Source organism: Callithrix jacchus, chromosome 12, assembly GCF_049354715.1.
Source record: "Callithrix jacchus isolate 240 chromosome 12, calJac240_pri, whole genome shotgun sequence".
Lineage (NCBI taxonomy): Eukaryota > Metazoa > Chordata > Mammalia > Primates > Cebidae > Callithrix > Callithrix jacchus.
This window is the reverse complement of record NC_133513.1, coordinates 117,830,930-117,855,124: the sequence shown is the minus strand read 5'-3', so window position 1 is coordinate 117,855,124 and position 24,195 is coordinate 117,830,930. Positions and strand designations below refer to the sequence as shown.

Below are 24,195 nucleotides of genomic sequence, written 5' to 3'. Positions count from 1 at the left end.
TAGGAAATTTACAAGGATAGATCAAATCATTGGCTTTGTGTCTTCAGGTCCTAGAAGAAACATGCTGTCATCTCTCTTAGGATTAGACGTTGACCTTTCTAAATTAAAAAGAAACCGAGGCCAGGCGCGGTGGCTCATGCCTGTAATCCCAGCACTTTGGGAGGCTGAGGCGAGCAGATCCACCTGAGGGTCAGGAGTTCGAGACCAGCCTGGCCAACATGGTGAAACCCCATCTCTACTAAAAATACAAAAACTAGCCAGGTGTGGTGGCAAGCACCTATTATCCCAGCTGCTCAGGAGGCTGAGGCAGGAGAATCACTTGAACCCGGCAGGTGGCAGTGATTGAGATTGCGTGACTGTACTCCAGCCTGGGCAACAGTGTGAGACTCTGTCTCAAAAATAAAAAAAAGAAACTGAAATACACAATGAGATACCATTTCATACCCACCAGAATGGTGAGAATTAAAAAGACTGATAACACCAAGGGCTGGTGAGGATACTGAACAGCTGCAATGGATGGAGAAAGCGTAAAATAGTACAACCCCTCTGGAAAAAAGGTCTGGCAGTATTTTATAAAGATGAAGATACACGTACCCTATGACCCAGTAATTTCGCTGCTAGGTATTTGCCCAAAGAACTGTGTAAGAATGTTCATAGCAGATTTGTTCATCATAGACTAAAACTGGCAACAATCCAGGTGTCAACAACATGTGAATGGATAAACTGCGGTCTCTTCACTCAATGAAATACTACTCTGCAATAAAAATGAACAACACTGCTGATACATGCAATGATATGGATGAGTCTCAAAAACATGATGTTGGGGCGGGTGGATCACGAGGTCAAGAGATCGAGACCATCCTGGTCCACATGGTGAAACCCCATCTCTACTAAAAACAAAAAAATTAGCTGGGCATGGTGGCGCGTGCCTGTAGTCCCAGCTACTTAGGAGGCTGAGGCAGGAGAATTGCCTGAACCCAGGAGGCAGAGGTTGCGGTGAGCCGAGATCGCGCCATTGCACTCCAGCCTGGGTAACAAGAGCGAAACGCCGTCTCAAAAAAAAAAACCCATGACGTTGGGTAAAATAACCTTTGCACAAAAGACTACTGTGAAGAAAAGGGTTAACTCACCGGGACTAGGTTGCTCGAACTGTACACATTCCAAAACAGGCTTGTCTTCAGGACTGGCTCCCAGGAGATAAACCCTGAGCCCTCAGAATGTGCGACCTGGTAAAACGTGTTCTGTATGCCCAGGGCCGTGGGCCCTGCTCTCTCGGTCTAACCAGATCGTTGATGCTAACAGCTTGACTTGCCTGTTTCTGTATGCCTGAGGCCCTGGCCAAGCTGGACCAGTTTGGACTCTGGAGGGCTGGAGACTGAGTCACTACGGTCAGTCACGCAGATGCTAATGCCCACACGAAAACCCTGGACACTGAGGCTCCCGTGAGTGTCCCTGGTGGCCAACACTTCCCAGGTTGTCACACATCATTGCTGGGAGAATCAAGCGTGCCCCAGTAGGATTCCACGTTGAAGGGATAACTGGAAGCTCACGCCTGGCTTATCCTAGGCTCTGGCCCACGTGCCTCCTCTCTTTGCTGAATTTAATCTTTATTCTTTCATGGTAATACATCTAACTGTGAGTGTAATAGCTTTTCTGAGTTCTGTGAGTCCTTCTAATGAATCATTCAGCCTGGGGGTGGCACTGGAGGCCCCAACACAATTCTATACTGTATGATTCTATTTACATAAGATTCTAAAATAGGAGAACTTATTTATAACGGAAAAAATGAAAACAGTGGTTGCCTCCAAGGAGGCAAGGGGTGGAGACCACCTGGGAAGGGCACGAGGTAGCTGCCAGAGCTGTCAGTGATGGCGACGGTCCAGATGTTGCCGGGGCTGGGTTCCACGGGTGCATGCGTTTGTCAAAACTCAGCAAAAGTACCCTTGAGGTTTATACGTTTCATTGTTTGTAAATCTCACATCAACAGGAAAAACTATAAACAAATACCAAACTCGAATGATACGCTGAAGTGTTTAGGGGTGTATACCTATGTCTGCATTGTACTCTGAAATGCATCCAAATAATAACATGGATAGACAGATGGAGGATGGATGGATACAAAGTAAAGAAAACGTCAAAAAATATCATTGACAATCTAGGCGAAGGGTATAAAACTATGCCAAGTAAGGCCAGGCACAGTGGCTCACGCCTGTAATCCTGGTACTTTGGGAGGCCAAGGTGGGTGGATCACCTGAGGTCAGGAGTTCAAGACCAGCCTGGCCAACAGGGTGAAACCCCATCTCTACTAAAAATACAAAAATTAGTCAGGTGTGATGGTGCATACCTGTAACCCCAGCTACTTGGGAGGCTGAGGCGGGAGAATCCCTTGAACCCAGGAAGCCGAGGTCACAGGGAGCCAAGTGCTCCAGCCTGGGTGACAGAGTGAGACTCTGCCTCAAAGAAAAAAACTATTCCAAGTAAAAATTCTTTGAACTTTGCTGTATGCTTGAAATTTTTCATAAAATGTTAGACAGAAAACCCATCAATGATTCAAAAGAAATTCCAAGTCTGAAAACACAGGTGTAGTTACTGAAAACATGGAGCAGGATTAGAGCTGAGGAAGGGCGTCCTCCCTCCAGCCTCCCAGCTGTGCCCTCTGCTTGTCTGATTCACTGGCCAAGGCCACCCTCCAAGAGGATGCCCACTCCCTCTCCTGTTGGCTTCTACAGCTCCACTCCCAGGCCTAGCAACCCTTTTCTGGAGGCTGGGGGAAGATAATTTGTCCTAAATCTTCTTTCTTTGAAGACCATATTCTAAAGACACTAGTAGGGATCCTAGATTACAGAGAAAGAATTTTGAGAAACATGATTTCTAAAGGCCAGGCGTGTCACCCTTAACCAGCCCCAGGGCTATGAAGTTGACATTTGGGCTTTCCAGGGAGCACCCGCCGCTTCTTGAGAGCCCCCACCTTGCCCTGGAAAGGCAAAAAGCACTCTGCCTAGTGGTTTGTAAAAATAAGAATATCAAATGCGCAGGAAGGAAGAGGGCGCAGTGGACCAACGGAGAAGTGTCCGGAATTGCTAACGTCTCCTCTTCTTAAATATTCAGAAGGCACCAGATAACATTGTTCCTTCTGCTTCATTCCAAAAAAAAAACACTCCCCACTGAGGGCAAACGGGCTCTGTTCTCACATCCAGACTAAAGTCAGGATGCAAATCTTGTTCTTACAGCCGTTTGCGAACTGTTCCAAAGAGCGGGACTGGTTTTCACATAGTTCAAGGCTATAGTGCCAGACATTAGAACATTAGAAGGTACGGAGCTCAATGTAGCTTCTCATTTATATTCTCTCTCTGTCTCTTTCTCCACGTGAGCTAGAACTCTGCCCCCTTGAAAAATTCCCTGGACCCTTGGTCCATCCTAGATCAGGAAAGGGAGCTTAGGGTTTTCCTCCCAGGAGCCATCCGGGACCTGCCCTAAGGACCCTCTTATATGAGGCCAAGGAATGGATGAGACTGGGTCCTAACTTGCCCCCAGCCCCACCAGAAAGTCCCATGAGGTTTCCACCCCTCCACCCATGAGCATTGGTGGCAGGAACCAGGTGTTACCTCTGTGTCCTTCTCAGTGGTCCAGCCCAGTGACAGAGGCCCTCCACACAGCCCCCACCCTGGGAAAGGGGAGTTTTCACCCCCGTGAGGCGTGAGGTCCTGGTGCCTGGCAGGCCTACCGTCGTGGATGAGCAGGTGCGGTCGCAGGGCTCGCTCCTTCAGGATCTGGCAGGCTGCTGGTGCCGGGGCGGTCACCTCCCCCTCAGAGATGTCAAATCCCAGCCGCTGAAGCTGCCCCACCAGCTCTACCCGGGACTTCTGCGACTCGTTGGTGCAGAACCTCACCTTCAGCTGGGAGCGCTTCAGTCTGCGGCAGGGAGACACAGGGCCAGGGAGTCAGCACGGGGAGGGTGGGGCCTCTGAGGGAGGCTGAGCGGTGCTTCTCCAAAGGCAGCCGGCAAAGCCCAGAGCAGGCCAGGCCACTGTGAGCCCGGGGGGCCCTGGCTGACCCCGGGTGTGTGCACTCTGGGATTTCTGAGCTGAAGCAGACCCCTTCTCAGAGGACCCCAGACCATGCCCTGATAACCCTTTTCCATCCTCACTGGACTTTACACACCTGAGGCTTCCCGAGGTTCCCCGCCTGGTGTCCCTTTGCAGTGTCTCTCCCCCTGCCTGGGTTGCAGTTCTGCCCCCCGCCTCTCCATCTGGGCCACTTCTTTATTTTTTTTTTATTATTTTTGAGAAGGAGTCTTGTTCTTGTCACCCAGGCTGAGTATAGTGGCACAATCTCAGCTCACTGCAACCTCCACCTCCCAGATTCAAATGATTCTCCTGTCTCAGCCTCCGGAATAGCTGGGATTACAGGCACTTGCCACCACACCTGCATAACTTTCTGTATTTTTAGTGGAGACAGGGTTTCACCATGTTGGCCAGGCTAGTTCGAACTCCTGTCCTCAGGTGATCCACCCGCCTTGGCCTCTCAAAAGTGCTGAGATTCCAGGCATGAGCCACCATGCTGGGCCCACCTGTGCCACTTCTACCCATGCAATGCCTCCTCTCCACAATCTTCAGCCTGGCTAGGGGCCACCTCTGAGTGTCCACAGCTATTTCTGTCTCTTCCACCACACTTAGCAATTCCACTGCAAGTGAGCTGCACACATCCACACTTTACTAACTCTGGATCCATATTTCCCCAAAAGTACAAAGGCATAGGGCCCGAGACAGGGTTTGTCTTCTCATCACTATCCATGGAGAAAGGTTTGCCAAAGCCATCAGGGACACTTCCAGAACAGACAGGATGTGGACCCTGCCCAAACCCAGCCAGGATAACTGGAAGCTCACGCCTGGCTTATCCTAGGCTCTGGCCCACGTGGCTCCTCTCTTTGCTGAATTTAATCTTTATTCTTTCATGGTAATACATCTAACTGTGAGTGTAATAGCCTTTTTGAGTTCTGTGAGCCTCGTGAACCTGAGATGCTGCCAATGGCAGGCGGCACCGAGCTTCTTCCCTCCTGTCATCACAGGAGACCCGCGAATCCGGGCTGCACCGGGGCAAGTTCTCAGAACGCACCAAATGAGACAACACCCACCCTTCTACAAACGGTCACTGAGAGCCTACGATGTGCCTGGCACAGGCCTGGTGCACAGAGCTATAGTCGTGACAAGGTCCTGATCTCCAGGACACCATCCAGGGTGGTGTGAGGTGGGCACAAACAAGAGTCCCCGCAAAGTAAGGGCAATTTGTGACTGAGAAGAGAGATGCGCTATGCAAAATATAAACAGGGTGAGCAGAGGGTGACAAGCTGGCCTAGGAAGGTCAGGGTCTGGTGTTTCTGTGCTGGGAGAGGAGGCTAGAGGGCCTGGCACCCACCAGGAAGGGACCTGAGCATGTTGCAGGAACCTGCAGAGGAGGATGGGTTGGGTCACTTAGACCTAGGGCAAGGGTGACAAGGAGGACCTGGCTCCCTTGCCCAGATAACAAAGTCCTCCCTGGACAAACTGGCCCCAAAAAGGCAGTGGTCACACTTGACATGTGCATCAAGCTGCAGTGTGGACTCGTGGAAAAGACATCCAGCTCCAAGTCCGAGGGCCAGGAGGCACTTTAAAGAAACCCTAGCAAAATTAACCAACAATGCTAATTGCATCTAGCACTGTTCTCAGACAGGTCCCTAAACAAATACATTTCACTGATCTCCGAAGATGCAGACATCTTGACTCTTCGCCCATTCTTTCAAGTTGCACATTTTTTATGTTTTTTAAGAGATGGGGTTTTACCATGTTGCTCAGGTTGGTCTCGAACTCCTGACCTCGTGATCCGCCTGCCTCAGCCTCCCAAAGTGCTGGGATTACAGGCATGAGCCACTGCACCTGGCTAAGTTGCACATTTTTTATAATCTAAGCAATACAGTAATGCAGTGTTAAATGTGCAATTTAAAATGTATAGAAAATACAGAGAGGAGATGTGTGCTCAAGTTTTGTTTACAGATGTGGCCCCAATGAAAGGAATATACGTGGAGTCAACCCAGTTACTAGAACTATGGCTTGAAATCAACTTCTATTTGAGCAAGTGAAACCCAGCCAAAAAATTCAACTCAAGCTCAACCCAGTGTGAATGTGATTTATCCCATGTTATGGGTGAGGGAACTGAATCCTAGAAATGTCAAGAGCTTTCTGTTCCTCCCCTTCGGTCTGAGACTTTGGAGACAGAGCTGAAACCTCCTTAGAGTGGAGTCAGAAACTGGAAATCAGCGCTCCTGGAGCTCTCCCACATAGTGGAGAAAGGACACAGCCCAGTGTGAGGTCTTAAGGATTGGAGGATTTAGCCTGAAGACCTGAGAAACAGATAAGGAGATGGCAGGAACGGGCAGGCCAGGTGGTGGGAAGGGCACCCACCTTGCGAACAGGCAGGTATGCACTGGTCCCATCCTCTCAGATAGAAAGAACTTGAGCAGCATGGGGTATGTGGATGGTACAGCCAGAAAATGAGACTGGAGTGGAGGACCACTGAGGGCAGATAAGGTGGGGCACGGTGGTTCGCGCCTGTAATCTCAGCACTTTGGGAGGCTGAGGTGGGTGGATCACTTGAGGCCAGGAGTTCAAGACCAGTCTGGTAAACATGGAAAAACCCTGCCTCTTTTAAAAATACAAAAAAATTAGCCAGGTATAGTGGCTGGCACCTCTACTCCCAGTTACTCGGGATGCTAAGGCAGGAGAATTGCTTAAACCTGGGAAGTGGAGGTCGCAGTGAGCTGAGATCACGTCACAGCACTCCAATCTGGGTGACAAAGTGAGACTCTGTCTCAAAAAAATAAGAGGGCAGATAAGCCAGGCACAATTCCCCACTACTGTAGGAGGGCCCCAAATACAGCCCCAAGTGGCGGTGGAGGTGATGGCAACTGGGAAAAGTTGGCAGGACTCAGGACAATGTCCCCTCTTCCCGCCATCCTGTGTAATGTTGCCCCCGCCCTGTCTCTGTCACAGTTTTTCTTTGTAACATGAACCAGAGTCTCCAATCATCTGATTTATGCATTTGCTGTCTTTCTCCCTGGCCTATAAGCTCCATGAGTTCAGGGATGAATCTGTTCGGGTCTCCAAGGCATCCCCATGGCTTCCCACCGGACTTGGCAAGCCACAATCCCCCAGAAACATTTGCTGAATGACTGACTGATGGAGAAGTCTAAATGACCTCACTCACTACTTCCCTGAGGGTGTCCTGAGGCTGCAGCCTCCTTACAACCCCCAACAGAAACAGACAGGCTTCGGTGGTGAAAACACATGTTTTTGCACTGAAATGAGCCTCCAGACCCCCAGCCCTGGAGCTGACAGGTGCAGTTGGGGCGGCTTGCATCTACTGACCATGTAGTGAATGCAGATGACAGGCTGGCAGCGTCTTCTTCAATAGCACAGGTGATTCATTCCTTTCTTATTATTTGTCTTTCCTAATCAGAGGTTTATAACGATCAATTACACTTAGTGGTTAATTGCCCTTCACAAAGATAGCTTTTTTATTTTTAAATTAGGCAGTTAATATATTGTAACTAATAGCATCACCTTGTACATTATGGATAGATCACCATTGATTGGCACCTGGAACGTGTGATTTGCACCCAAGTTAATGGAGCAGGTGAGTGAAGAAATGCAGGGGGTCCCCGGGGACTAATTATTGCTAATGAATGATGATGTGACCTTCTCAGAACAGTGAGCAATCGGTGTGACAGTGAGATGACAGTGTCTCACATCTGTTATCCTAAACATGCCTTCAGATGTAGGTGAAAAATGAGTAAATCACAGAACTCACTTTGGGACTCTTCAGCCACTGACCTCCCTTGAAATACCAACAAAAGTTCATCTAACATATATGCTCATAATATCAAGCACTAGTTTTAGAGAAGGAATCTGTCCCTGAAAAATCTGATTCAAAATGCTGGGGTAAGTCCCCTCCCGTTAGGTTCCATCCTTCTGTGCCCCAGACCACACCCCCTTTTGATCCGTTACCGGAGACCCTTTCTGACCAGGGACCAGACCCAGGTTGCCTCTTCCTTATTTTTAATTACTAAAATAAAGAGAGTATGCACTACTGTTTAAAGAGTAAACTATTAATGCAACACTGTATTCAGCCTTGCCTCTGGGTAAGGACGGCAGTGTCACTCAGGACCCATGATCTGATTTGGTCCTCATGTCCAAAGTATTTGCTGTCCCTTATGCACATTCCCAAGGGTCAGGTGCCTGGCAGGTGGCCCTCAGGAAGTCGCACCCACTGGGTAAATGAGCCCATGAGGCAAGAACCATTATCTCCACTCTAGAGAGGAGACGAGGGAGGCCCCAGGAGACAGAGACCTGACCAAGGTTACACAGCTTGTAAGCAGCAAGGCCTTCGAGCCTAGACAAGGAGTCCTAACCCACAGTGTGACAGCATCTGGAGATGGGGCCTTTGTGGAGTAATTCAGGCTAAGTGAAGGCATAAGGGTGGGACTCCCGTATGACAGGACCGGTGTCCCAGGAGGACGAGACACCAAAGAGCATTCCTGCTCTCTCTTTCCTGAACGCACAGAGGCCACATGAGCACACGGCAAGCCGGCACCTGCTTACAAGCCCAGAAGAGGCGCCTCACCAGAAACCGGCCATGCTGACCCCCTAATCTCAGCCTTCTAGCGTCTAGAACTGTGAAAAAATAAACGTCTGCTGTTGAAGTCCCCCGTTGATGGCTCTTGCTGTGGCAGCCCAGGCCGACTGGGGCAGCTGAGGAAGCAAATCCTTGTCATCCCTTGGTGGGGCCCATGCCAGATGTCACAGACTTGGCCTTGGAAGACGTGGAGTACAAGAATTCCACAATGTCAGGAAAGCCCTAGGCAGGCAGAGCTCTGGGACCCCAGCAAGGCTTGCAAAGAGCGGCAAAAAGAACCCCTGCAAGGAGGGACAAGCCAGCTCTGGGATGGGCTGTTCCCCACCCCTCCACCCAAGAACCTTGGGGAGGCGCCCTTCTGTAGGGTCCTGGCTGCCAGACAGCCCCTCTGACCATGGCTCCTGCCTTGACACGCTGCCTCCACCCCAGGAGTCCCATGGGAGTGAGTGGGGATTTGCTCCCACTTCCTGTGGCCAAACTGGATCTTTTTTTTTTTTTTTTTTTTTTGAGATGGAGTCTGGCTCTGTCACCCAGGCTGGAGGGCAGTGGCATGATCTCGGCTCACTGCAACTTCTGCCTCCCGGGTTCAAGTGATTCCTCTGCCTCAGGCTCCCAAGTAGCTGGGATTACAGGTGCCTGCCAGCACGCCCAGTTAATTTTTGTAATTTTAGTAGAGACAGGGTTTCACCAGGTTAGCCAGGCTGGTCTCAAACTCCTGACCTCAGGTGGTCCACCTGCCTCAGCCTCCCAAAGTGCTGGGATTACAGGCATGAGCCTCTGCGCCCAGCCCAAACTGGATCTTTGAACTGACCTTTACCTTATCCCAGCAGGCCAGGACAAGCCTCTGAGTGACAACGTCGCCCAGTGCAATTACCGTGCATCAGATGAACCGGCCCTTACAAATCACCTCGGACTCTCCACATCTGCTGGCTGTCGGCATCTGCCAGGAGCACTCACCCGCAAATAATGAAAACCCTCTCATTACTGTTCCATAGCAGGTAAAGTGTTAGGACAATTATTGGACATCCTGAGTGACCTTGGGACAGCTCAATAGCTAGCCCTCTGGGGACCACCGAGGGTCCTGAGGCTGGAGAGGGCAGGGGCTTGGAGGGGAGCTGGACAGAAGGTGGGGGGACACAGGAAAAGAGCAGTAGCCAGGCCCCCTGCCCTCCAGCCCCAGTACTGGTCACCTTTGTGTGACCCAGAGGCCCTCACAGCACCCTGAGCCTTTGCCTTCACACTGCCCTGGGACCTGACCTCGATCATCCTACAAAGCAGGGTTCATATGCCTCTTCCTCCTGGAGGCCCCAGGCCGTGCACCCGGGCAGAGCCCATCCTCCCAGCTGGGCACACACAGCCCTTGGTGCTGTTCTGGTCCTGCTATCACCACCTCCCCTTCTTGCCTCCTCCGCAAGCCTGGGGCTCGGGAGGGCAGGGCTCTGTCTGCTCAGCACCCCCGCCATACCTGGTACCTAACCACAGCAGAGCCAAGGTCAGCACCTGGAAGCACCCTGGTGCAAAACCAGTGCCATCCTCAGCGACCAGAGCCTTGGTTTACCAACAGAGGGGTCACCTCAGCATCTCCTGTGTAGGGATGAGGGGCAGCAGGCACCCAGGCCAGGGCCTCGGAGGCCAGGGAGGGGCCGCCAGGTGCTCGGGAGGACATAAGGCCACAGGGAACCCTCAGGGTCAGTGCCATCAAAAGGCTCAGGGTGGCAGCTCACAGGTCAGAGGGGCTGCCTGGCCCACAAAGTGAGGCTGGAATTTGGGAAATGTCAGCTCGTGGCTCACACCGAGGCTGGCAGGCAGTGACTGGCCCTTTCCTGCAGCAACTTCGCTGGATGCTCTCCAGAATCCCGCCCCAAATCTACCCAGCACGGTACCAAGTACCCAGCGTAGTGGGAGCTTTACTGAGAGAAGCACCTAACTGACCCAAACCCCACATCTGACAGGCTCACTTGGTAACAGAGAAATTCACAGCAGGAAGAAAGGGGTGTGGAGGCAGCCGGGTAAGGGAGTGGAGGGTTGGTTGGTGGGGGTGGCGCTTTCCCACATGAGGCTTCAGCCTCCCCAAGCCCTAGCCCGCTCCTGCCTCCTAGGGCCACATCACAGACATCACGTTGCGTGCTGGGAGGATCCCTATTAATACTGAAATGGGAACCAGTGCAGAGAAATACAAGCTCAATGCTTCAGTCTCCGCAGAGAGGGGAAAGGACACTGACCACCCCCTGGGGGTCATAGTGAAAGGAAATGCCGCAGCCCCAGCCCCAGCCCCAGCCCCTTGGCAGGCCCAGCACCACCGAAATGTTTTTAATAACGCAGCCTCTGGGCAGTGCTAGCCGCTGTCTGATTTTTAGATCTTCGGTACCTTGCCTTTTGGAAAGCAATGGAGATTGAACATGCACGTTTGGAGAACTAAAACTTGCAGAGTGTTCATTTCCTCTAAGAATCCAATTTTTCAAAACAGAAGGTCAAGCAGGAGCCCTGTAAGCAGAGCAGAGTTGTTTTTTCAATAGAAAAATACAATTACTCTCAGGCTAGTTGCCATGGCTCACACCTGTAATTCCAGCACTTTGAGAGGCCGAGGCAGGTGGATCACCTGAGATAAGGAGTTCGAGACCAGCCTGGCCAACATGGTGAAACACTATGTCTACTAAAAATACAAAAATCAGCCGGGCGTGGTGGTGGGCGCCTGTAATCCCAGCTACTGGGGAGGCTGAGGCAGGTGAATCACTTGAACCCTGGAGACGAAGGTTGCAGTGAGCTGAGATCGCGCCACTGCACTCTAGCCCGGGCAACAGAGCAAGATTCCGTCCTCCCCCACCAAAAAAGAAAAGAAAAATAGTTATTCTCATACACCCAGGAATGCCCATGCTGATGTGGGGATGAGCCCACCCTGTGCCCTGATGGGCAGCAGCTTGTGCCAGGGACCACCTACAGATAGGACCAGCAACAGATCAGCATTGCCCCCCTGGGAGTGGGGTCTGGCTTCCCACCGGGCGCCTGCACCAGGCTCGTGGAGTCTTGGAGCCCCAGCCATAAATGGGGTGATGGCAGTACCCAGCCTTCCAGCTCCCCAGGGCTGCCATGAAGGAGACGAGGTAACGGCTGGGCACAGTGGAGACCCCCTGAACCCCTGGCATAGGGCACGGCCTTCCCACTGGCTCTGCTGAGCCTCCTTCTGGATGACACTCCAGGGCAGCCCTTGCAGTGAGGTGGGCAGCCCGCTGCTCCCTGGCTCCAACCCCCACACCCCTCCCCATGGTCCACTAGACACTGTTGAGCAGCCACATATAACTTTGTGTCATCAGAGTTCAAAGTCTGAATGAAGAGAAGGACGCAGTGACGCAGTAGCCAGGCCCTAGCCGGACCTCTTGGCCTGGGTCAGCAGGGCAGTGACCTTAGCCGGGAGCAATGAGGTCAAGCGGGAGCAGGCCCCCAGCTAGGTCCTTATAAAACACATGGCACAGCCTCCCACACCTGCACCTCCTCACCTGCCCACAGAACACCCATCTAGAGTATTCTCTGACGTGCCTGTGCCACAGAGCCCAGATCACAGGGACATGTTGATCCCACGAGCATCGATGTCCCAGGAATCAATAAACACGATTTAGAATCAAGTGCATGGGAATCTGCAAGCCAGAGACCTTGGAGATCACACAGTCCACGTGACTCACTTCACAGAAGGGATACCAAGGCCCAGAGGGACAGGAAATGCCTCATGGCACGTGGGGGTGGAGGGGTGGGGCATCTTGGGTCCTTTCTTCCACTTCCCAGCCTAGGAGCCTCAGCAGCAGCTGGTTGTCCCTGAGGGCCATGGTGGCTACAGGGGACAAAGGCCAGGCCTCTAGAAGTAAGGTGGGAGCTTGGCTCAGGAAGCAGACACCTCCTCCGTGTGACTGTTGCTTGTCACCGAATCCTCTGCAATCTCAGTTTCCTCACCTGTAAATTGAGGCATGAACAGTAGCTACTAGATAGGGCTGTCATGAAGATCCTATTTTTAAAAAAAAAAACATGAGGCCAGAGGCTGGCTCATCTGTAATCTCAGTACTTTGGGAGGCTGAGGTGGGCAGACTGCCTGGAGTCAAGAATTCGAGACCAGCCTGGCCAACATAGTGGACAACATAGTGAAACCCTGTCTCTTCTAAAAATACAAAAACTATCCAGGTGTGATGACGTACACCTGTAATCCTAGCTACTCGGGATGCTGAGGCAGAAGAATCGCTAGAACCCGGGAGGCAAAGGTTGCAGTGAGCCGAGATTGAGCCACTGCTCTCCAACCTGGTGATGGAGCAAGCCTCCATCTCAAAAAAACAAACAAAAAGACATGAGAAGCACCTGGCACATTTCAAATACTAAATAAATGGCAGTAATTACTGTGGTGGTGACAATGACAAGCCCGTCTCTGACAAATCCAGTGATGAGGCAGGTACACTCTGAGAGGAAGCCAGGTGCCCAGGGAAGCAGGAGAAACCCAGAGTGTATTGCCCAGGGGCACCTTTAGAAAGAGGGGAAAGTCCACACCAGTATGGAGCCCAGGGAAGAACTGAGGACAGAGGAAGTCCCAGCAGTGGCTACAGCCTTGCCCAGTAACTGGCTCCCCACCCCGTAGACACAGAGCTTCACCTGCATGTTCATGTGGAATCCTCTCAACAATCTGAGAGGTGGGTTCGTGTTCCCATTTACAGATGGGACCTGCAGTTTGGAGATGGGACCTGTGGTTTGGAGGGGCTGAGTGAGTCGTCCAGGGACCCAGCTGGAATGAGAATCTTTTCACGTTGGCTTCATGAAAACAGAAACAGATGTGGAAAGTACAGCATCTCGAGCAGAACTTCGGCTTTGCACGTGCGCCAAGTTCAGCAACTGAAAACTTTGTTTGGCCGGGCACGGCGCTTCACACCTGTAATCCCAACACTTTGGGAGGCTGAAGTGGGCAGATCCCTTGAGCTCAGGAGTTCAACACCAGCCTGGGCAGCATGGCAAAACCTTGCCTCTACTAAAAATAGAAAAATTGACCAGGTGCTGTGGTATGCACCTGTAGTCCCAGCTGCTTTGGGGGCTGAGGTGGAAGGGTCACTTCAGCCCAGGAGCTCGAGGCTGCAGTGAGCCAAGATTGTGTGGCTGCACTCCAGCCTGGGTGACAAAGTGAGACCCTGTAAAAAAAAAAGAAAAGGCCGGGTGCGGTGGCTCAAGCCTGTAATCCCAGCACTTTGGGAGGCCAAGGCGGGTGGATCACGAGGTCAAGAGATCGAGACCATCCCAGTCAACGTGGTGAAACCCCATCTCTACTAAAAATACAAAAAATTAGCTGGGCATGGTGGCGCGTGCCTGTAATCCCAGCTACTCAGGAGGCTGAGGCAGAAGAATTGCCTGAACCCAGGAGGCGGAGGTTGCGGTGAGCCGAGATCGCACCATTGCACTCCAGCCTGGGTAACAAGAGCAAAACTCCATCTGAAAAAAAAAAAAAGAAAAAAAGAAAGAAAAGAAAGGACTGCTTATTGGCAAAGAACCCACTCTTCAAAATCATTTGACCTTTCAACAACAAAATACTACTTTAGCTCCTAGATATGGAATAAGTAAAATGTTGGCTTTTATCTCTTAACAGTTAAAGGCAAAAAGGAAAACAAATACTTTAGGAAAAAGGAAAACATTGGCTTTTGTTTGTTTGTTTGTTTTTGTTTTTTTGAGACTGAGTCTTGCTGTATTGCCCAGGCTGGAGTGCAGTGGTGCAATCTCGGCTCACTGCAACCTCTACCTCCCAGGTTCAAGTGATTCTTCAGCCTCCTGAGGAGCTGGGACTACAGGTGCACACCACTGCACCCAGCTAATTTTTTAATATTTTTGATAGAGACAGGGTTTCACCATATTGGCCAGGCTGGTCTTGAACTCCTGACCTCCTCCCAAAGTGCTAGGATCACAGGTATGAGTCACCTCGCCCAGCCCAAAGTCTTTTTGTTTTGTTTTTGCTTTGTTTTTTTGAGACAAAGTCTCGCTCTTGTCTCCCAGGCTGGAGTGCAGTGGCGTGATCTTGGCTCACAGCAACCTCTGCCTCCCTGGTTCAAGCCATTCTCCTGCCTCAGGCTCCTGAGAAGCTGGGATTACAGGCATGTGCCACCAGGCTTGGCTAACTTTTGTAGTTTTAGTAGAGATGGGATTTCTCCATGTTGACCAGGCTGGTCTTGAACTCCTGACCTCAGGTGATCTGCTCGCCTCCACCTCCCAAATTGCTGAGACTACAGGCATGAGCCAATGCACTCGCCCCAAACGTTGGTTTAAGAGAAAATATTTCACTTAATTCTTGCAGCCTGGGTACAGGTATTACACACGGGAAACAAGGGTCCTTGAACCGCAGCCATAAATGGGATGATGGAAGGTAAGGGACTTCCTCGAGGCCACATGCCAACTATGGGGTGGAGCAGGAATTGGAAACCCAGGCTCTCACACTAGAGCTGACACCTGCCACTTTATGTGACACAATGAAGCTCTGCGACAGGTCAGAGGTGGCGCCTGCCCTAGCAGAAGCAGCAGCCCTCACTCCTCCCCAAGAGGTGTCTGAATAAGTCCTATCACTTCTGGGAAGCTTAGGCTCCTCCTCTACAAGCTGGACAGCAACGTGACTGTCCCTGGGGGGAAGTTACCCTGCACACCACGGTGGGCAGGTGTGGCAATGCTTTGCCAACATGGCTTCTCTACATTGCGGGATTCTGGGGGCGGGGGCAGGACTCCATTCATGAGGTTTGTAACCTGTGTTACACTCACTTCACAATTGGCCAAGGGCTTCCAACCAGAGGCAGCACCTGCAGGGTAAACCAGCCATCCTGTGCCAGACCCACCCTGGCTGCCCTTGATCTCCACAGGACGACCCCTGCCCACCCAGGCTGAGATCAGAGACTGGAAGCAGACCTTACTCCCAACTGCAGAGCCACGGGAGAGCTTTCAAGTATCTGTCAGATATTCCCCAGGCTCCTTCCACACAATCCAAGTTCATCATTCTATTATGACTCTAGCCCAGATACATGGGGGTGGTTGTGTTTCCTCTCTTTGTTTATTCTTAACAAAAATGGAAGTTTAGGCCGGGCACAGTGGCTCACACCTGTAATCGCAGCACTTTGGAAGGTTGAGGCAGGCAGATCACGAGGTCAGGTCATCAAGACCATCCTGGGTAACGTGGTGAAACTCTGTCTCTACTAAAAATACAAAAAATTAGCCAGGCATGTTGGCGCGTGCCTGTAGTCCCTCCCAGTTACTCGGGAGGCTGAAACAGGATAATTGCTTGAACCCAGGAGGCAGAGGCTGCAGTGAGCCAAGATCGCACCACTGCACTTCAGCCCGGCCACAGAGCGAGATGCCATTTCACAAAAAACAACAAACAAAAAATACTTCCATCACGTCAATTGACCCCAGAAGAAACATTATAAATTTGAACATAGAAAACATTTTCCATTCTGAGCTGGGCACAGTGGCACACACCCATAATCCCAGCTACAGGGTAGGCGGAAGCAGGAGGATTCCTTGAGGCCAGGAGTTTGAGACCAGCCTGGGCAATATAGTAAGATCCCATCCCCATGAAAAATAATATACTATTCAAACATTCTTCATATATATGTATGTGTGTGTGTATGTGTGTGTGTGTGTGTGTGTATTTAATTCTGGAGTTCTACTCAAAATTTCATTTGATGGGATAAGTGTTCTGAGGACTAAAAATTCATAACCCCTAGCTTGGGAACCTGTAAGGGGTCTCCAGCCTCCAGTGACCTGTGCTCTAACAAAACACATGCCTGGGGCAATGGCGGTGACAGCATTCTAGAGTGACGGGGCAGGTGCCTGCGGAACCGCACAAGAGTCAGGGAAGGGAGGGGGCTGTGTCTCAAAATCCTCTGTGCTTTCAGGGAATAGAAAGGAAAAGGTCTGGAAGGGTGTGTCTCATCATCCTGAGGAAGTGACTGGGACAGGGTCGAGGACGAGGACTTTTCACTGCGTATTCACAGGCTGGTGAGAATGTTTACATCAGGAGGCCACCTATTTCTATGAAACTGAAAATGTTGAAATGACTGAACCCAGGAGGAAAGCGCAGCGGCTCCCATCTCCGAAGACAAAGTGCTTCACCTCCTGACAGCAAACGGGACCACAGGCGACAGCACGCTCTCGACAAACACCCCTTGTCCAAGGTCCAGGCTGCGTCAGGAAAGCTCCTGTTGGCTTAAACAAACTCAAACAAACGGACCTCTCCCTGCAGTGTCCTGCCGACCCCTCTGGCAGGTGCCACGCCATGTGTGGGGGTGGATGAGGCAACGCAGATAAGGCTCCAGCCCAGGCCCACAGCCCACGTGATTATTACTATTACTGCTGTTGTTGTTACTATTGCTGCTATTCCCAGGGAACTGTGCCCCTAGGGCCGGATGCTGCCAGGGAAGCCAGGCATAAAGGAGAAGATTCTACGGTGCCAAGACCAGTCGCACTTCAAAGATCCCATGGGCCTGGCCCCTCGCTGCTCTAGGCTTGCTGGGAGCCATCTGTGTTTGATCAGGATCTCCAAGGCACCTACATACATGGGGGACTGAGGGGTGCTACTGCAGGGATGGGCTGTGGCCTGGCTCCACAGCACCAGGGCCATTGGGGCGGTGCTGGGTGGGAATTGCTTTATGAGGCTGCCTTTGGCCAAGCCTGCTTCCTTCCGCCGGCTCCAAAAAGGCCTGGCTGGGCCTGGGCTGGGCCCAGCAGATGTGCTTTAGTGGCCCAAGACAGGATGCAGTAAATGCCCACTCCCTTTCACATGCAGATGCCTCCTAGCCACAGACCCAGAGGCTGGCCTCTGCACCCCTCGCTGTGCCTGGCCCTGCCTCTCAATGGCTCCCCTCGGGGAACCCAATCTGCCCATGAAAGAGCTTCAATAAAGGGCCTGTTGGGGGGGGCCCAGCCGGTTACAGATGTCCTCCGGTCTGTGACCACGCCCACCCACAAGTCCTGGAGTAGCAAGTGGGGCCCTGCCCAGCCAACAGCACCAGCCGGCCTCAGAGGTTTGGGCCTCCTGCTCCTCCATCTGGGTCGCTCTTAGCCCAGATGCCTACCTGGCTGGCTCCCTCAGCATCCTCCAATCCCAGCTCCCTCAACCTGGGATCTTCGAGGCCAGGCACCCCCTGGTTTCCCCACCTTGCTATGGGTCTCAGATGCTCTAGCCTTCTGAAGTACATGCTGTCACCTGCTGGTCCCCCAGGACGGCAGCACCAGCTCTACCAGGGCATGGGCTGCCACCTGCCTGTTCACTGTCGCATGCCCCCTGGGCCTAGGATGGTGTTTTTAGTACAGCAGAGGCACTCAATACAAGCTTGTTGAGTGTGTGTGGGAAGGAATGAATAAATGAAAAATAAAAAGAAATAAATGAATGAATGTGTGCATGCATCCATCTTTAATGAGGGCTCGGCAAACTTTTCCACTTCTGCCAGTTTCTGAATCTCTCCGATTTTTGGTCCTCACTTTGAAAAGAGGAAGAACCCCACGTCAGGGGCTGGTGTGAAGGGAAGGTGGACAGTGAGGCACCTGCCTGGTGTATGACAGCCTCCCTTGACACAGGGTGACTGCTGTGGCTGTGGGCATTATTTTAACAAGCTGAGCTTCTGCTCCCCCTGTCTTCTGTGGCCCTCAATAAAATCACCACAGAAAATCCAAGAAAAAGAATGATGACAGTGGGTCGCCCCTTGGAGGCTCACAGAATGGACAATGCTGCCTGGGAACCCACGGTGCTGGGAGCTGCCACGGAGGCATGTGCTTCCCCTGCCAACCCTAAGACCCCTGCATCACACTTGTCCCTCTGCAGTGGCTGGTCTCACCCCAGGAACTTCCTTTGAGCTCCTACAGGACTTCAAAGCGGGCTGTGCATATCAAGGAGGCCACAGCATGAAAGGCGCAGGGCCATCGCGCTCCCATGGCTGCAGGCCACACAGGCTTCCCCTGGCAAGCAGGGCCTGTTCGGTGAAGGCTTCCTGGCTCCATCACCAGGCGAGAAAAACAGGCGTCCTGTATCTCTGGTAAATCCCGGGGAAAATTCTAAAAGCAGGCACATTTTCCTGCACGGGGGCGTCTCCTGCACCACCTTCACAGCCGCTTTGGGCATCTGTCATGGCCCCCACGGGCTCGCAGGGGAGGGTGTACAGAACTTCCTGGGGCCTGAGCATGATGATCTGGCCCTAGAGGCACTGGGTCTTCGTGGAGGGGCCTTGCCCTGAAAACCAACAGAAGAGTTGAAGGGGACCACAAAGGTCTGCTGAGAGCTGGAAGGCACGCTGGGGTGGGCGGAACCAGGTCTGTGGGTGCTGGGTGGCTCAATGGCTCCTTCAGTGAACACGCCACCAGGAAGTCTGTGTAACTGGAGGCCTGTGGGAGAGGCCACAGAGGTCGCTTGAGAAGCCCCCAGAGGACAAGGCGGGGCATGGGGACTTGGTCCTAAGGCATGGGAAGCCCATGGCTTTCAGAGACCAGGCCATCAGTTCTGCAGGCCCACAGATGGCACAATAACAAAACCTCCCAGACCACCGGTGCGATATCCCCTCACCAAAAATAATCCCGTATGCTTTTAGGAAGGGAGCTCTTAGCCTCTCCCAGCCTCTCACATCACAGGCTGTGGTGTATTTCAGGATTGTTATTATATTGCTGTTAGATGTGTACAGTGTAGCTGCTACCAGTGTGACCCCCAGCTAGATAAATCTGCAGGGGTCAAAGCAAATCAAAACAAAACCCTCCTGGTGACCAGTCGGAAGATGCCAGCCCAGAACCCACAGAGGTTAATGGACCCCTTTCCAGCGTCACAACCTGGAATCTGCACGTTTGTTGGAGAGTTCTGTATCTGGTGGGGGCCACCTGCTCGGAATAAACCGTCAGAGAAGCCTGTGATCTTTCCCAACACCCCCTTCTCCCTCAAGGATTCTAAGTAGGGGTTTGGGTTGGGCAGACCAGGACTCAAACTGTCCCTGGGAGGCGGGGCGTAGTGGCTCACACCTGTAATCCCAGCCCTTTGGGAGGTCAAGGCAAGTGGATCACTTGCAGTCAGGAGTTCGAGACCAGCCTGGCCAATATGGTGAAACCCTGTCTCTACTGAAAATACAAATATTAGCCAGGCATGGTGGCGGGCACCTGTAATCCCAGCTACTTGGGAGGCTGAGACAGGAGAAGTGCTTGAACTTGGGAGGTGGAGGTTGCAGTGAGCCAAGATTGCACCATTGCACTCCAGCCTGGGCAACGAGAATGAAATTCCATTTCAAAAAAATAAAAAAGGCCAGATGCAGTGGCTCACACTTTGGGAGGCTGAGGCGGGTGGGTCATGAGGTCAGGAGTTCAAGACCAGCCTGGCCAACATGGTAAAACCCCATCTCTACTAAAAATACAAAAAATAGCCAAGTGTGGTGGTGAGCCCCTGTAATCCCAGCTACTCAAGAGGCTGAGGCAGAAGAATTGCTTGAACCCAGGAGGTGGAGGTTGCAGTGAACCGAGATCACACCACTGCACTCCAGCTTGGGCGAAAAGAGCAAGACTCCGTCTGAAAAAAAAAATGTTTTTTAGAGATGGGGTCTCACTCTGTCACCCAGGCTGGAGTGCATTAGCACATTCATAGCTCACTGCAGCCTTAAACTCCCGGACCAAAACAATCCTCCTGCCTCGGTCTCCCAAGCAGTTGGGACTACAGGTGTGCACCACCATGTCCGGCTAATTTTTGTACTTTTAGTAGAGATGGGGTCTCACTGTTGCCCAGGCTGGTCTCAATCCTCCTGCCTCCAGCCTCCCAAAGTGCTGGGATTACAGGCATGAGCCACTGTGCCCAGATGTTATTATTTTGAATTTTAATATTCAATTTAATATTTGAATTTCAATATTTTGAATAGAACACACATTCACATGGTTCAGAAACCTTTAAAATGTTGGATAGGCAGCCAGGCGCGGTAGCTCACACCTATAATCCCAGAACTTTGGGAGGCCAAGGTGGGGGGGGGATCACATGAGGTCAGGAGTTCGAAACCAGCCTGGCCAACATAGTGAAACCCCGTCTCTACTAAAAATATAAAAATTAGCCAGGTATGGTGGCAGGTACCTGTAATCCCAGCTACTCAGGAGGTTGAGGCAGGAGAATCACTTGAACCTGAAAGGCAGAGGTTGCAGTGAGGCGAGATTGTGCCACTGCCCTCCAATCTGGGTGACAGAGCGAGACTCCATCTCAAAAACAAAAACAAAAATGTCGACACACAAAGTTATACAGTGAGGAGTCTTTCTCCTACCCTGTCTCCAGCCACACAGGGACCCCCACTTTCCTCATCCTCCAGCTCTTCCCAGACTCTGAAGCAGCCTGTGTCCTTCCAGTATCTTTATGCAAACACCAGGAGGAATATCTAGCATTTCTGCCTTTTCTACACCAGAAGCAGCGCACCGTGCACCCCGCTGCGTGCTTGCTGTCTCCACTACTAATATGTGTGTAGACGGGGGTGAGCATTCCTTTTCACACTGCATGCTATTCTGCTGTGTAGACAGACCCAGTACTCCCCTACTGATGGCTATTTGAGCTGCTTCCAGGCTTTTGCTATTTCAAAGGCACTTCCAGGAATGACCTTGTACTTGCGTCATTTCTCACGCACGAGACAGGGCAAGTTCCCAGAAGTGGAACCACTAGTGAGTGGATAATGTCAAATGTATCTTCCACAAGCAACGTGGCAGGGTCTGTTTCCACAAACTCTCACAGAGAATGTGTTCTCAAACTTCTGGATTTGGGCTAATTTTGTCAAATTGATGAAACACGGCAGCTTGGTATAGTTTTAATTTGCATTTCTCAGGCCAGGCGTGGTGGCTTACGCCTGTGATCCCAGCAGCTTGGGAGGTCAAGGTGGGTGGATCACTTGAAGCCCAGAGTTCGGGACCGGCCTGGCCGTCGGAGCAAAACCCCATCTCTACTAAAAATACAAAACTTAGCCAGGCGTGGTGGCACCCACCTGTAGTCCCAGCTACTCAGGAGGCTGAGGCATGAGAGTCATTTGAACCCAGGAGGCAGAGGCTGCAGTGAGCCAAGATCATTCACACTTCTCTTATTTAAGTAAAACTGAGCCTTGCTCGTTCTTCCTTTCTCATGAACCGTTTCTGTCCTTGCTCACATTGCTATTGATAGGGCTGCTTGTTTGTTGCCTTTGCTTTCTAGATTTTGAGGCATGGAGGTAAAGTCCTTCTCTCCAAGATTTCAAAGGAAATCTCCCTTGCTTTTATTTGCACTAGTATGTCTCACTTTTTACATTTGTATTTCTTTAAAACACAAAAATCAGGCCAGGCGCCGTGGCTCATGCCTGTAATCCCAGCACTTTGGGAGGCTGAGGCTGGTGGATCACAAGGTCAGATCGAGCATATCTTGGCCAACATTATGAAACCCCATCTCAACAAAAAATATGAAAATTAGCTGAGCATGGTGGCGTGTACCTGTAGTCCCAGCTACTGGGGAGGCTGAGGCAGAAAAATTGCTTGAACCTGGGAGGTGAAGGTTGCAGTGAGCCGAGATCGCACCACTGCACTCCAGCCTGGGCAACAAGAGTGAAACTCTGTCTCAATAAATAAATAAATAAATAAAAATCAGACCATGTGATATGCCTATCTAAAGTCTTCACCAACTTCCTGCCACTCAGGATAAAGTCTGGACACCCCTCAGTGCTCCTCAAGTTCCTGCCTTAGGCCACTTGTTATAGCCACTCCCACCGCCATACTCCTCCTGGGCACACGGGACTCTTCAGCCCCTCCAACTCGCCAAGGGCTCTCTTCCTCAGGCCTTTGCTGCTACCACCCTTCTGCCTGGAATGCGCTTCCTCCACCTCCTCCCGCAGATGGTTCCCACTTATCCCTCCAGAACCGTCCAGTGCCTTCTCCTCAGAGCTGCCCCACCCCCTCTCTAGCACAGACCACCCTCGCCCATCACGCTCTCAGTACCCTCCCGTCTTCACACTCCTTAGGCCCACCTGTGCTGAGGTGCTTTACCTGTGTGCCTGCAGCTTTCCTGTGCCTCTCCCCTCCACAACGCCAGCCTCAGGAGGCCTTGCCTGCCCCAGTCACAACACTGAGCTCTGGCCTCCAGCTCCCCAAATGAGGCTCACTTTACCCCACATCACTGCCCAGAGCCCTCTGCCGGATTCCCATCAGTGCCACCCACAGGATGCTCTCATCTGTGACAGAGCCAGTCTAAAGCTTTAGGGTAATGGAGAATAAGGTCAGGAATGCATTTAGCTCTGACCTTCAGGGGAGTGTCCTAGGTCTGGGCTGCCCTTCATGCTTGCTCCTGGAAGCCAAGTCTCCCTGTTCCCAGTTCCCTGCCTCCCAAACACCTCTGGCTTCGCTATGCAGGACTGTTTGGGTCCCTATTATCTCAGCAGCTCCCAGACATACAGATTGGTAGGACGGTGTCTCTAAGCAGGACCAAGAGGCTCACTTAATTACCATCTACAGGTAGGTATACTGAGTCCCAGTGACATCAGGCCACCAAACCAGGGTGCCCCAGCTAATGACTCTGGGAGGCCAAGTCCTGGCAATTAGCCCTTCCCAACTGCCTGTCAACATATGGCAGTGTGGCCTGGGATGCCAACAGGAGACCTTACAAAGCCCAGGTCCAGTGGTGCCAACCATGCTACTATAAGTGTCCTCCTGGCTGGGGACCATGGCTCGCGCCTCTAATCTCCGCACTTTGGGAGGCTGAGGCAGGCAGATCGCTTGAGCCCAGGAGTTCAAGACCAGCCTGGGCAACATGGCGAAACTCCACCTCTACAAAAAATACAAAGATATTAGCTGGGCATGGTGGTGCACACCTGTAGTCCCAGCTGCTTGGGAGGCTGAGGTGGGAGGATCTGTTGAGCCCTTGAGGTGGAGGTTGCAGTGAGCTAAGATTGAACCACTGTACTCCAGCCTGGGCAACAAAGTAAGATCCTGCCTCAAAAAGAAAAAAAAAAAAATTAGGCCAGGCGCAGTGGCTCATGCCTGCAATCCTAGCACTTTATGAGGCTGAAGCAGGAGGACTGCTTGAGCCAAGGAGTTCAAGACTACCCTGGCAATATAATGAGATCTTGTCTCTAAAAAAAATGAAGAAAAGTGTCCTCCATGGTCAAGTCTTGGTGGGCATGATGTTCTCTTCCTCCTCTTCTCACCTAAGCCAATGCAGTCCAATAGAATTATAATGAGAGCCACAAAGGTAATTTAAAGCTTTCTAATAAGCACACTAACAAAAGTTAAAAAAAAAGGTAGAATTAATTTCAAATATTTAAACCTAAAACAGTATATTAAAAATATTATCAGCCAGGCAGGTGGCTCACACCTATAATCCCAGCACCTTGGGAAGCGGAGGCAGGCCGATCACCTGAGGTCAGGAGTTCCAGACCAGCCTGGCCAACATGGAGAAACCCCATCTCTACAAAAATACAAAAATTAGCCGGGCATGATGGCGTGTGCCTGTAACCCCAGCTATTCGGACACCTGAGGCAGAGGTTTCAGTGAGCGGAGATCGTGCCATTGCACTCCAGCCAGGGC

At 51.6% G+C, this 24,195-nt stretch overlaps 1 protein-coding gene across 5 annotated transcripts in view; it reads right to left on the bottom strand.

Annotated features, from left to right (window-relative positions):
- LHPP (phospholysine phosphohistidine inorganic pyrophosphate phosphatase) overlaps positions 1-24,195 on the bottom strand; it is a 145,011-nt gene that overhangs the window by 119,409 nt on the left and 1,407 nt on the right. For all 5 annotated transcript variants that reach the window (XR_013525171.1, XR_013525172.1, XM_002756691.5 and 2 more), the window contains exon 2: positions 3,725-3,912. Coding sequence is in view for 3 of the 5 variants with exons in the window: in XM_002756691.5 (XP_002756737.1) it covers positions 3,725-3,912 (188 nt within the window). In the remaining 2 variants the exon portion in view is untranslated. The remainder of the gene's footprint in view (positions 1-3,724; positions 3,913-24,195) is intronic.